Here is a 12,608-nt window from a genome sequence, read left to right as displayed (position 1 = left end):
GCTGCCCCGTGGCCACCTGTGAGGGGACAATGGGGACAATGACAATGACAGCAATGACAATGGGGACAATGTGTCACCATGTACCCCTAATGTAGCTGGAACCTTCGTGGGGCTGTCCTGTGGCCACCTGCAATGGGGACAATGGGGACACCTGGCCCCAATGTCCCCATTGTCCCCCCATTGTCCCCATGTCCCCCCGTTGTCCCCACCTGTGTCAGGTACCGTATTTGCGCCGTCAGCTCCGTCTCCACGCGGGTGTCCCCATTGTCCCCGTGTCCCTCATTGTCCCCATTGTCCCCACGTCCCCACCTGTGTCAGGTACCGTATCTGCCCCGTCAGCTCCGTCTCCACGCGGGTGTCCCCGTTGTCCCTCATTGTCCCCATTGTCCCCATGTCCCTCATTGTCCCCATGTCCCCTCATTGTCCCCATTGTCCCCACGTCCCCACCTGTGTCAGGTACCGGATCTGCCCCGTCAGCTCCGTCTCCACGCGGGTGTCCCCGTGTCCCCCATTGTCCCCATTGTCCCCATGTCCCCTCATTGTCCCCATGTCCCCCCATGTCCCCACCTGTGTCAGGTACCGGATCTGCGCCGTCAGCTCCGTCTCCACGCGGGTGTCCCCGTGTCCCCCATTGTCCCCATTGTCCCCATGTCCCCTCATTGTCCCCATGTCCCCCCATGTCCCCACCTGTGTCAGGTACCGGATCTGCCCCGTCAGCTCCGTCTCCACGCGGGTCTCCCCATTGTCCCCATTGTCCCCATTGTCCCTCATTGTCCCCATTGTCCCCATTGTCCCACCTGTGTCAGGTACCGTATCTGCCCCGTCAGCTCCGTCTCCACGCGGGTGTCCCCGTTGTCCCCATGTCCCCTCATTGTCCCCATTGTCCCACCTGTGTCAGGTACCGTATCTGCGCCGTCAGCTCGGTCTCCACGCGGGTGTCCCCATTGTCCCCGTTGTCCCCATGTCCCCTCATTGTCCCCCCATTGTCCCCATTGTCCCCTCATTGTCCCACCTGTGTCAGGTACCGTATCTGCCCCGTCAGCTCCGTCTCCACGCGGGTGTCCCTCATTGTCCCCATTGTCCCCATGTCCCCCCATTGTCCCACCTGTGTCAGGTACCGTATCTGGCCCGTCAGCTCCGTCTCCACGCGGGTGTCCCTCATTGTCCCCATTGTCCCCATGTCCCCCCATTGTCCCACCTGTGTCAGGTACCGTATCTGGCCCGTCAGCTCGGTCTCCACGCGGCTCACGGCTGCTCCGAATTGGGCCGCCTGTCGCTCCAGGAGCCGCTCGGCCGCCTTCTCCTTGGACAGCTCCAGGATCACGGTGCCTGCGCGGCCAATCAGCGACGGCCCCGCCCCCGGCCCCGCCCCCGGCCCCGCCCCGCCGCCCGGGCCCCGCCCAGGGCCTGCCCCGCCCCCCGCCCCCACCCCCGACCACGCCCCGCCCCCGGACACGCCCCCGCCCATTGCCCCGGCCCCGCCCCGGCCCCCCCCTCACCCAGGCCCCGCCCCCGACGAGGCCCCGCCCCGGGCCTGCCCGACCCCCTGGCCACGCCCTCACCCAGACCCCGCCCCCCAGACAAGCCCCCGCCCCCGGACACGCCCTCAGCCAGGCCCCGCCCCCCGGACACATCCCCGCCCCTAGCCCCGGACACGCCCTGAGTCCGGGCCCGCCCCTAGCCCCGCCCCCGCTGATAGACCCGCCCCCTGCACACGGACCGCCCACCACAGGAAAGCCCCGCCCACCCGGGAGGCCCCGCCCACCCAGAACGCCCTGCACCCAGACGCGCACCACCCACGGCGAAGCCCCGCCCCCTCAGCAAGACCCCGCCCTCCCGGGACCCCCAGCAAAGCCCCGCCCCCAGCAAAGCCCCGCCTCCTCGTTAAGACCCCGCCCACCACAGGAAAGCCCCGCCCACCCGGGAGGCCTCGCGCCCAGACGGGCACCACCCCCAGCAAAGCCCCGCCCCTCACTTAAACCCCGCCCCTCAGCGAGGCCCCGCCCCCGGGAGGCCCCGCCCACCGCCTCCCCCCTCGCCCCGCGGGCGGCGCGGCCCCGCCGGAAGCGCCGCCCCGCCGGAAGCCCCGCCCCCGGAAGCGCCGCCCACCGGCGCTCTGCAGCGCGGCCCCGATCTCGCGCTCCAGCTCCTCCAGGACGCGCAGCCGCTCGTTGGCCACCGCGTAGCCCGCCATGGCCCGCGCCGGCCGCCGTCGCCGCCCCCCGCTTCCGCTTCCGCCGCGCCGCCCCCTTCCGCGCACTGCAATCCCCGCCCGCCCGCGCTCTATGGTGCGCGGGTCCTCCAGCGCCGCCCCGCGAGCGGAGGCCGCTCTAGGAAGCGTCTCTATGACCAACGGTCCTCCAGGGCGCTTCCAGCGCCCCCCCCAGCCCCGAAATCGCCCCTTTTCCCCCCAAAATCACTCGGGTCCCGGATACGAGTCGAAATCTTTATTCTCCCCGCCCCCCCCGCCGTGTCCCCCAAGGGGGGGCTCTGACCCCCCCCCATCACACACAGCCCTGGGGGGGGCGGGGAGGGGGGAACCCCCAAAACAGCCTTAAAAATTAATGTACATATAAACAGCGGGGGGGGCGGGGGGGGTAATGCCCGGTCGAGTCCAGTGTTTGGGGGGGGCAAAACGGGGGGGGGGGGTCACCCCAAAACACCCCCCCCCGGGAGGGGTAAAACGGGGGGGGTCACCCCAAAACCCCCCCCCGGGAGGGGTAAAACGGGGGGGGTCACCCCAAAACACCCCCCCCGGGGGGGCCCCCCAGTGTGGGGGGGGGAGGGACCCCCCTACAGCAGTGAGACGGGGGCGGGGGGAGGGGAGGGGGGGCCCCATGGGCACGGGGGGGGCCCGGGGGGGGCTCCAGTGATATGGGGGGGTCCCTAAGGATAAGGGGGGCCCCCAGGGACACGGGGGGGGGTCCCTAAGGATATGGGGGGCCCCCAGGGACACGGGGGGTCCCCGGATACATGGGGGGGTCCCCAAGGACATTGGGGCCCCCCCAGGGACACAAAGGGGCCCCCAGGGACACGGGGGGGTCCCTAAGGATAAAGGGGGTCCCCAATTACGTGGGGGGGGCCCAGGGACACAGGGGGGGTCCCTAAGGACATGGGGGGTCCCAGGGACATTGGGGGGGCCCTAAGGATAAGGGGGGGTCCTAAGGACGGGGGGGGTCCCAGGGACACAAAGGGGTCCCCAGGGACTTGGGGGGCCTCCTTGCCAGGGGGGGTCCTCATGTCCGGGGGGGTCCCCATATCCGGGGGGGGTTCCCATGTCCGGGGGGGGGTTCCCATGTCCGGGGGGGGTCCCGTGTCTGGGGGGGGTCCCTGTCCCGGGGGGGGGTCCCCATATCCGGGGGGGGTCCCCATGTCCGGGGGGGTCCCTGTCCCGGGGGGGTCCCGCCCCCCCCGCCCCCCCTCAGCGCCGCCCCCCGCCCCCCCCCCTCGTCCTGCAGCCCCTTGAGCCTCAACCGGGCGAAATCCTCGAACACGAAGTCGTCGTCGGGACCCAGCCTGGGGGGGGGACAAGGGGGGGTGACCCGGAACACCCCAAAACACCCGAAAACACCCCCAAAACACCCCGAAAACACCCCGGAACACCCGAAAACACCCCAGAACACCCGAAAACACCCGAAAACACCCCAGAACACCCCGAAAAACCACCCGAAACACCCCAGAACACCCGAAAACACCCGAAACACCCCAGAACACCCCGAAAACACCCCGGAACACCCCAGAACACCCTGAAAAACCACCCGAAACACCCCAAAACACCCAAAAACACCCCAAAACACCCGAAAACACCCTGAAAAACCACCCGAAACACCCCAGAACACCCCGGAACACCCCAAAACACCCGAAAACACCCGAAAATACCCCGGAACACCCCAGAACACCCTGAAAAACCACCCGAAACATCCCAAAACACCCCGAAAACAGCCAAAAACACCCCAGAACACCCCGAAACACCCCCCAGAACACCCCGGAACACCCCAAAACACCCCCCATGGGGTGAGACCCCCACCCCAAAACACCCCAGGACACCCCCCGTGGGGTGACACCCCCAACCCTGAAACACCCCCACACGGTGACCCCCCCACACAGCCCCAAACACCCCTCCATGGGTTATTTGCCCCCCCCGGGTGTTTATTTGCCCCCACGAGGGTTATTTGCCCCATTTAGGTTATTTCCCCCCCCAGGTGGTTATTTCCCCCCCCGGGTGGTTATTTCCCCCCCCCGGGTATTTATTTGCCCTCCCCCCGGGTGGTTCTTTGCCCCTCACCCGCTCTCGAACTCGATCAGGTCGGTGTCCACGGGGGCGTCCGGCTGGGGCAGGGCTGGGGGGGGACAGGGGACATCAGGGTGACACCGGGGGGGGTGACACCGGGGGGGGGGGGGTGACACCCCCAGGGCCTGTCCCCAACCCGGGGGGGGGGGCTGCGGTTCCTCCCCCCACGTCCACCCCCCCCACCCCTCATGTCCCCCTCCCCCAGGGTGGGTTTTGGGGGGGGGTCTGGGGACCCCCCCGTGTCCCCCATGTCCCCCCCCCCGTGTCCCTGTCCCCCCCCCTCACCTGGGTGTGGCCGCGGGGGGGCCGGGGGCTCCGGGGGCTTCGGGTGCATCAGGACGAAGGGGAGCTCCACGGAGACGTCCCTGGGGACAGGGGACATTGGGGACATGGAGGGGACATGGGGGGGTGACGGGGGGACATGGGGACATGGGGGGACATGGGGACATGGAGGGACATGGGGGACATGGAGGGGACATGGGGACATGGGGACATGGGAGGACATGGGGGGACATGGGGGGACATGGGGACATGGGGGGGTGACGGGGGGACACGGGGGATATGGGGACATGGGGCGACATGGGGGGACATGGGGGGGTGACGGGGGGACATGGGGGGACATGGGGACATGGGGGGACATGGAGGGACATGGAGGGACATGGAGGGACATGGGGACATGGGGGGGACACGGGGGGTGACAGGACACAGGTTGGGGACACAAGTGATGGGACACGCAGGGCTTGGTGGCAGGGGACACATGGGGGGTGACGGGGCCCGAGGGGGTGGCAAGGGGGACACAGGGGGGGACACAGGGGTTGATGGCAGGGGGACATGGGGGGTGACACGGGGGGTGACAGAGTGACACGAGGGTGACACGGGGGTGATGATGGGGGACACAGGGGTCACATGAGGGGACATGGGGTTGGTGGCAGGGGGACATGGGGGTGACAGAGGAGTGACAAGGGGGGACACGAGAGTGACATGGAGGTGGCAGGGGTGACACAGGGTGACACAGGGTGACACGGGGTGACACGGGGTGACAAGGGGTGACACGGGGGGTGACACGGGGGTGACACGGGGGTGACACGGGGGTGACACGGGGGGTGACATGGGGGGGGACACGGGGGTGACACAGGGGTGACACGGGGGTGACACGGGGGGTGACATGGGGGGGGACACGGGGGTGACACAGGGGTGACACAGGGGTGACACGGGGTGACACGGGGGGTGACACGGGGGGTGACACGGGGGGTGACACGGGGGGTGACACGGGGTGACACGGGGGGTGACATGGGGTGACATGGGGTGACACGGGGTGACACGGAGGGTGACACGGGGGTGACACGGGGGTGACACGGGGTGACACAGGGGGTGACACGTACCCTCCGCGGGCCACCACCAGCTTCACCTTGACCCGGTAGGACACCAGGATCCCCAGGACCTCCTTGGTGGCCCCTTCCTTGACACTGGGGGGGCAGCAGCGTCGGGGGGGCCAGAGTTACCCCCCGGCCCCGGATTTACCCCCCCAGCCCCTCAATTACCCCCCCGGCCCCGGATTTACCCCCCGGCCCCTCAATTACCCCCCCCGGCCCCCCAATTACCCCCTATCTACCCTGCAAGGCCCCGTAGTTGCCCCCCCGAGCCCCACATTTACCCTTTCTTACCCCGATTTCCCCCACCCAGATGCGCTATTGCCCCCTCAGGCCCATATTGCCCCCCTCCCAGATGCTCTAGTTGCCCCCAAGCCCCATAGGTGCCCCCCACACCCCATAACTGCCCCCCAACACCCCATAACTGCCCCTTGGGCCCCATAACTGCCCCCCAACACCCCCCAGCTTCCCCCCAACACCCTATAACTGCCCCTCGCAGCCCCCATAACTGCCCCCCCACACCCCATAACTGCCCCCCCAACACCCCATAACTGCCCCCCACACCCCATAACTGCCCCCCAACACCCCATAACTGCCCCCCCACACCCCATAACTGCCCCTTGCAGCCCCCATAACTGCCCCTTGGGCCCCATAACTGCCCCCCCAGCCCCCATAACTGCCCCTCGCAGCCCCCATAACTGCCCCCCACACCCCATAGCTGCCCCCCACACCCCATAACTGCCCCCCACACCCCACAGCTGCCCCCGGCCCCACATGGTGCTGGACGCCAGGTTGGTGTCCTCGTGCTTGAGCTTCCCGTCCAGCGCCAGGCCCCTCTTCTCGCGGTTGTTGCTCAGCAGCGGGGTCAGGGTGTAGACCTTGCACAACGTGGCGCTGGGGGCCACCTGGTCGCTGGGGACGCGCGGGGGTCAGGGGACACCGGGGACACCCCAGAGCGCCACTGGGGTGCGGGGTGACCGCGCGGGGACACCTGGTCAACCCACGGCAGGACACGGGGTCAACCCATTGCAGGACACCAGGTCAACCCACGGCAGGACACGGGGTTAACCCGCCCCAAATTGCACAAAGGACAGCAGGTCAACCCGCGGCAGGACACGGGGTTAACCCACCGCAGGACACCAGGTCAACCCAGTGCAGGCTACCTGGTCAACCCACTGCAGGACACCGGCTCAACCCGCCCCAAATTGCACAAAGGACAGCAGGTCAACCCGCTGTAGGACACGGGGTCAACCCACTGCGGGACACCTGGTCAACCCACGGCAGGACACGGGGTTAACCCGCCCCAAATTGCACAAAGGACAGCAGGTCAACCCGCGGCAGGACACGGGGTTAACCCACCGCAGGACACCAGGTCAACCCACTGCAGGACACAGGGTTAACCCGCCGCAAATTGCACAAAGGACGGCAGGTCAACCCCCTACAGGACACCAGGTCACCCCACGGCAGGACACGGGGTTAACCCACTGCGGGACACCTGGTCAACCCACTGCAGGACACGGGGGTCAACCCACTGCAGGACACGGGGTCAACCCACCGCAGGACACCAGGTCAACCCAGTGCAGGCTACCTGGTCAACCCACTGCAGGACACCAGGTCAACCCACGGCAGGACACGGGGTTAACCCGCCCCAAATTGCACAAAGGACAGCAGGTCAACCCGCGGCAGGACACGGGGTTAACCCACCGCAGGACACCAGGTCAACCCAGTGCAGGATACCTGGTCAACCCACTGCAGGACACCAGGTCAACCCGCCCCAAATTGCACAAAGGACAGCAGGTCAATCCGCTGCAGGACACGGGGTTAACCCACTGCGGGACACCTGGTCAACCCACTGCGGGACACGGGGTTAACCCACTGCGGGACACCTGGTCAACCCACGGCAGGACACAGGGTTAACCCGCCCCAAATTGCACAAAGGACAGCAGGTCAACCCACTGCAGGACAGCAGGTCAACCCACCCGCGGCTATACAAGGGACACCAGGTCAACCCATTCCCACGTGCAACAGAGACATCAGGTCAACCCACTGCAAGACACCGAGTCAACCCGCCCCAAATAGCACAAAGGACAGCAGGTCAACCCACTACAGCACAGCGAATCAACCCACTGTAGGACACCGGGTCAACCTACTGCATGACAGCAGGTCAACCCACCCGCGGCTATACAAGGGACAGCAGCTCAACCCACTGCAGGACGGCGGCTCAACCCACTGCAGGACAGTAGGCTAACCTATCCCACGTGCAACAGAGCCATCAGGTCAACCCATTCTCCGCTGTGCAAGGGACACCAGGTCAACCCCCTGAGGGACATCACGTCAACCCACTTCGCTGTGCAAGGGACAGCAGGTCAACCTCCTGAGAGGCATCAGGTCAACCTATTGCCGGTTATGCAAGGGACAGCAGGTCAACCCATTGCCGGCTGAGCAAGGGACAGCAGGTCAACCCATTCCCAGACGCGTTGAGGGTTTTGGGAGCCCAGGTGACCCCGGGTTGGGGACAGTCCCCAGGGTGTCCCCAGGGTGTCCCCAGGGTGTCACTCACTCCTGCTCTATCTCGGCCACCGGACACTTGTACTGGGCGGTGCTGAAGAGGCAGATGTCAGCGAACTGCCGCACTGCGGGGACAGCGCCAGCGTGTCCCTGGTGTCCCCAATGTCCCCAATGTCCCCAATGCCCCCGGTGTCCCCAATGTCCCCATGTCCCAATGTCCCCCATGTCCCCGTGTCCCCAATATCCCCTGTGTCCCCGTGTCTCCCCATGTCCCTCTGTCCCCAATGTCCCCAATGTCCCCATGTCCCAATGTCCCCGGTGTCCCCAATGTCCCCAATGTCCCCAATGTCCCCAGTGTCCCCAGTGTCCCCGTGTCCCCCAAGACCCTCCGTGTCCCCCCGTGTCCCCATTTGTCTCCCTATGTCCCCATGTCCCCCCGTGTCCCTGTGTCCCCTGTGTGCTCCCTTGTGTCCCCACATGTCCCCGTGTCCCCGTTTGTCCCCCCGTGTCCCCCGTGTCCCCCCGTGTCCCCCGTGTCCCCTACCCGACACCTTGACCCTCTTGACGCTCTTGCTCGAGTTGTTGGTCACGTGGACGTTGACGTTCAGGGGCTCCCCGTGGTAGTAGAGCTGGGGGCAGCGGCTCAGCCCCACAGCGCCCCACAGCGCCCCATAGCGCCCCATAACGCCCCATAGCGCCCCATAGCGCCCCATAGTGCCCCACAGCGCCCCATAACACCCCATAGTGCCCCATAGCGCCCCCGTAACACCCCATAGTGCCCCATAACGCCCCGTAACACCCCATAGCGCCCCATAGCGCCCCATTGTGCCCCATAGCGCCCCATAGCGCCCCCGTAACACCTCATAGCGCCCCCGTAACACCCCATAGCGCCCCATAGTGCCCCATAGCGCCCCATAGCTCCCCCATAGCGCCCCATAGCGCCCCATAGCTTCCCCATAGTGCCCCATAGCACCCCCCATAGTGTCCCATAGCACCCCATAGCTCCCCCATAGCGCCCCATAACACCCCATAGTGCCCCATAGCGCCCCCATAACACCCCACAGCGCCCCATAGTGCCCCCCATAGTCCCCATAGCTCCCCCATAGCGCCCCACAGCACCCGCCCTGCCCCATAGCGCCACCCGTAACACCCCATCACACCCCCCCAGAGCGCCCCACAGCGCCCCCCTGCCTCATAGCGCCCCATAGCTCCCCATAGCGCCCCATAGCGCCCCCCTGCCCCACAGCGCCCCACGGCGCCCCACGGCGCCCCATAGTGCCCCACAGTGCCCCACAGCGCCCCACGGCGCCCCCCCTGCCCCACGGCGCCCCACGGCGCCCACCTCCTTGTCCAGCGACGCCTCCAGGTGCAGGGCCCTCTCGCACAGCAGGAAGCTCCGGGCGGTTTCCGCGCTCGGCTGCGGCCCCGGCTGCTCCGGAGCAAATTGGACCTTGCGGATCCCGAGGCGGACGGAGCTCCTGGGGACACGGGGGGACGTTGGGGACATTGGGGGACATTGGGGACATTGGGGACATTGGGGACATTGGGGACATTGGGGACATCCCGGAGGGGCCGGTACCGTTTGTGGATTTTCTCCTCCGTGGATTTGGCGCAGAAAGCCCGGATCTCGAAATCAACGCCGCAGGCCTGGGGGGACATTGGGGACAATGGGGACATCGGGGGACATTGGGGACACGGGGGGGACACGGGGGAGGGGACATGGGGGGGACATTGAGGGGGACAGAGAGGGACATTGGGGACGTGGGGGAGGATATGGGAAGGACATTAAGGGGAACATTGTGGGGGACATTGGGGACACGGGGGGGCTCTGGGGACCCCCCCGCCCCCCCCACCTTGCCGGTGTCCTCGGGGCCGGGCTGCAGCGTCACGGAGCAGGGCAGGTTCTGCGGGATCTGGGGGGCACAAGGGGGATCCCGCTATGGGGCGGCCGTGGGGCAGAGCTCAGCAGCCCCAGGGCCCCCCGCTCCCCGCTATGGGGCAGCCCCACGCCGCTCCCGTCCCTGCTATGGGGGGGCTATGGGGCGGCCATGGGTCGCTATGGGGCAGCCCCACATCCCCGCTATGGGGCGGCTATGGGGCAGCCATGGGGCAGCCATGGGTCGCTATGGGGCAGGCTGTGGGTCGCTATGGGTCGTTATGGGGCAGGCTGTGGGTCACTATGGGTCGCTATGGGTCGCTATGGGGCAGGCTCACCGCGAAGGCGAAGGGCTGCGCGTGCGCCCCCAGCTTGCGCAGCAGCCCCAGGACCCTGCTCTGGGTCGCTATGGGTCGCTATGGGTTGCTATGGGGCACGCTATGGGGCAGGGTGTGGGTCGCTATGGGGCAGCCATGGGTCGCTATGGGGCAGGCTCACCGCGAAGGCGAAGGGCTGCGCGTGCGCCCCCAGCTTGCGCAGCAGCCCCAGGGCGTCCCCCATCCCCGCTATGGGTCGCTATGGGTCGCTATGGGGCAGGCTATGGGTCGCTATGGGTCGCTATGGGGCAGGCTGTGGGTCGCTATGGGTCACGCTATGGGTCGCTATGGGGCAGCCATGGGTCGCTATGGGTCACGCTATGGGTCACGCTCACCGCGAAGGCGAAGGGCTGCGCGTGCGCCCCCAGCTTGCGCAGCAGCCCCAGGACCCTGCTATGGGGCGCTATGGGGCAGGCTGTGGGTCGCTATGGGGCAGGCTATGGGTCGCTGTGGGTCGCTATGGGGCAGGCTGTGGGTCGCTGTGGGTCGCTATGGGTCACGCTATGGGTCACGCTATGGGGCAGGCTCACCGCGAAGGCGAAGGGCTGCGCGTGCGCCCCCAGCTTGCGCAGCAGTCGCTCCTGCAGCCGGCTCGGCGCCCGTCGCTCCTCGGGCAGCGGCGGCACCGCCTGGACGGTGGCGGCAAAAAGGTCCTTGCGGAAGGAGAGACCCAGGACGTCCAGGTCCTCCCGGCCGTAGCGGAAGGCGCAGGTCAAGGTCACGAACACTGCGGGGGCGGTGACGTCACGACGGGGCGGTGACGTCACACCAGGGGGGCGGTGACGTCACGACGCGGTGATGTCACACCCGGGGGCCCCGGCGTCCGGGCTCCCCCCCCACCTTTTCGGTCCTTCAGGTACTCGGGGTCCACGAGGACGACGCCATCTGGGGGAGGGGGGGTGAGACCCACGGCCGCCCCACGGCGGCTCTGCCCGTCCTGCTAGTGCCACCCCTGTGTGCTCTGCACCTGCCCCATAGCACCCCCTGCCCCATAGCTGCTCCCTGCCCCATAGCAGCCTCCTTTGCCGCATAGCAGCCTCCCCTGCCCCATAGCAGCCTCCCCTGCCCCATAGCAGCCTCCCCTGCCCCACAGCAGCCCCTCCTGACCCACAGCGCCCCCCGCCCCATAGCTGCCCCATAGCGCCCCCCACCCCCCCGCCGCCCCCTCCGCTCACCCACGGGGTCCACCCGGTCCAGATGATCCACGAAGTCCCTCTTGCCCAGATAGACCGTGAGCTGGGGGGGGGGGCGGGGTCAGGGGGCGGGGTCACGGCGTGGCCCCTCCCCCAACACGGCGGGGGGGCGGGGTCGCGGCGCGGGGTCACAGCAGGGGGCGGGGTCACGGCGGGGGGCGGGGTCACGGCGCGGGGGGCGGGGTCACGGCACGGGGGGCGGGGTCACGGCACGGGGGGCGGGGTCACGGCAAGGGGCGGGGTCACGGCACGGGGGCGGGGTCACGGCAGGGGGCGGGGTCACGGCGGGGGGCGGGGTCTCACCTTGCAGTTGGGGCTGGATTTCTTGAACACCCTGCGGGGAGCGACAAAATGGGGCGAAAAAGCGTCAAAACGGGTGAAAATGGGTCAAAACGAGTGAAAATGGGTCAAACCGGGTGAAAACGGGTCAGAGTGGGTCAAAACGGGCCAAAATGGGTTAAAACAAATGAAAGCAGGTGAAAATGGGTCAAACCGGGTGAAAACGGGTCAGAGTGGGTCAAAGCCGGTGACAATGGGTGAAAACGGGTCAAAATGGGTCAAAATGGGTCAAAACGGGGAGTTCCGGGGGGGGGCGGGGCAGCCTCGCCCCCCCCCTCCCCCCTCCCGCTTCCTCCTCCGGGGGGGGGAGGGGCCGGTTCGGCACCGCGGGGGGGGGGGGGAGCCCCGGGGGGGGGGGGGGGGTTGGGCAGTGCGACCCCACCCCGGTACCGGGTAAAGGGGGGGAGGGGGCAACGACCCCCCCCGGTGCCCCCCCCGTTATGGGGGCTCCCCCCGCCCCCCCCGGTGTCACCCCCCGCCCCTCCCCCCTCACCTGGTTCCCGCCTTTTCGCCCATGGCGGGAACGGGCCGGGGGGGGGAGGGGAGGGGGGGTCTCTAGGCCGGGGCCTCCCGGAGCCGCCCGGGTCCCTCCGCCGCCATGACCGGGCCGGGGTCACGTGACGGGGCCGCGGTCACGTGCGGGCGCCGCGGCCC

At 68.1% G+C, this 12,608-nt stretch overlaps 2 protein-coding genes across 2 annotated transcripts; both read right to left on the bottom strand.

The window, feature by feature from the left end:
* Positions 1 to 1,198: 1,198 nt before the first annotated feature.
* Positions 1,199 to 2,214, bottom strand: LOC148595034 (mediator of RNA polymerase II transcription subunit 11-like; the record flags this gene model as incomplete). The annotated part of the gene is made up of 2 exons (XM_088522744.1): positions 2,110 to 2,214; positions 1,199 to 1,329 (listed from the first exon to the last, which is right to left on the bottom strand). Coding segments are annotated over exons 1-2 (216 nt in total), but the record flags the coding sequence as incomplete, so codon positions are not given.
* Positions 2,215 to 3,142: 928 nt separating this feature from the next.
* On the bottom strand, positions 3,143 to 12,470 carry LOC148595033 (beta-arrestin-2-like). The gene is made up of 16 exons (XM_088522743.1): positions 12,448 to 12,470; positions 11,919 to 11,949; positions 11,598 to 11,658; positions 11,263 to 11,307; positions 10,953 to 11,149; positions 10,023 to 10,082; positions 9,749 to 9,816; positions 9,512 to 9,647; positions 8,714 to 8,798; positions 8,222 to 8,294; positions 6,436 to 6,573; positions 5,674 to 5,757; positions 4,577 to 4,656; positions 4,286 to 4,340; positions 3,439 to 3,516; positions 3,143 to 3,161 (listed from the first exon to the last, which is right to left on the bottom strand). Exons 1-16 carry the CDS (start codon positions 12,468 to 12,470, stop codon positions 3,143 to 3,145), a joined length of 1,233 nt encoding a protein of 410 aa, XP_088378869.1.
* Positions 12,471 to 12,608: the final 138 nt, after the last annotated feature.

Source organism: Tinamus guttatus, unplaced genomic scaffold (genome assembly GCF_059628265.1).
Source record: "Tinamus guttatus ecotype Peru unplaced genomic scaffold, ASM5962826v1 Tinamus_guttatus_pri_ptg000157l, whole genome shotgun sequence".
NCBI classification, from domain to species: domain Eukaryota; kingdom Metazoa; phylum Chordata; class Aves; order Tinamiformes; family Tinamidae; genus Tinamus; species Tinamus guttatus.
The sequence above is the reverse complement of the archived record's forward strand: the minus strand, read 5'-3'. Positions and strand labels throughout refer to the sequence as shown.

What these genes read in the sequence shown, in the direction of transcription:
- LOC148595033 (XM_088522743.1), bottom strand. Translation starts at nt 12,470, where the DNA reads ATGGGCGAAAAGGCGGGAACCAG. An exon ending in GAGGAGAAAATCCACAAACG is followed by an intron (nt 9,648 to 9,748) that starts GTACCGGCCCCT and finishes CCGTGTCCCCAG; the next exon opens with GAGCTCCGTCCGCCTCGGGA. An exon ending in AACCTGGCGTCCAGCACCAT is followed by an intron (nt 5,758 to 6,435) that starts GTGGGGCCGGGG and finishes CTGCCCCCCCAG; the next exon opens with TGTCAAGGAAGGGGCCACCA.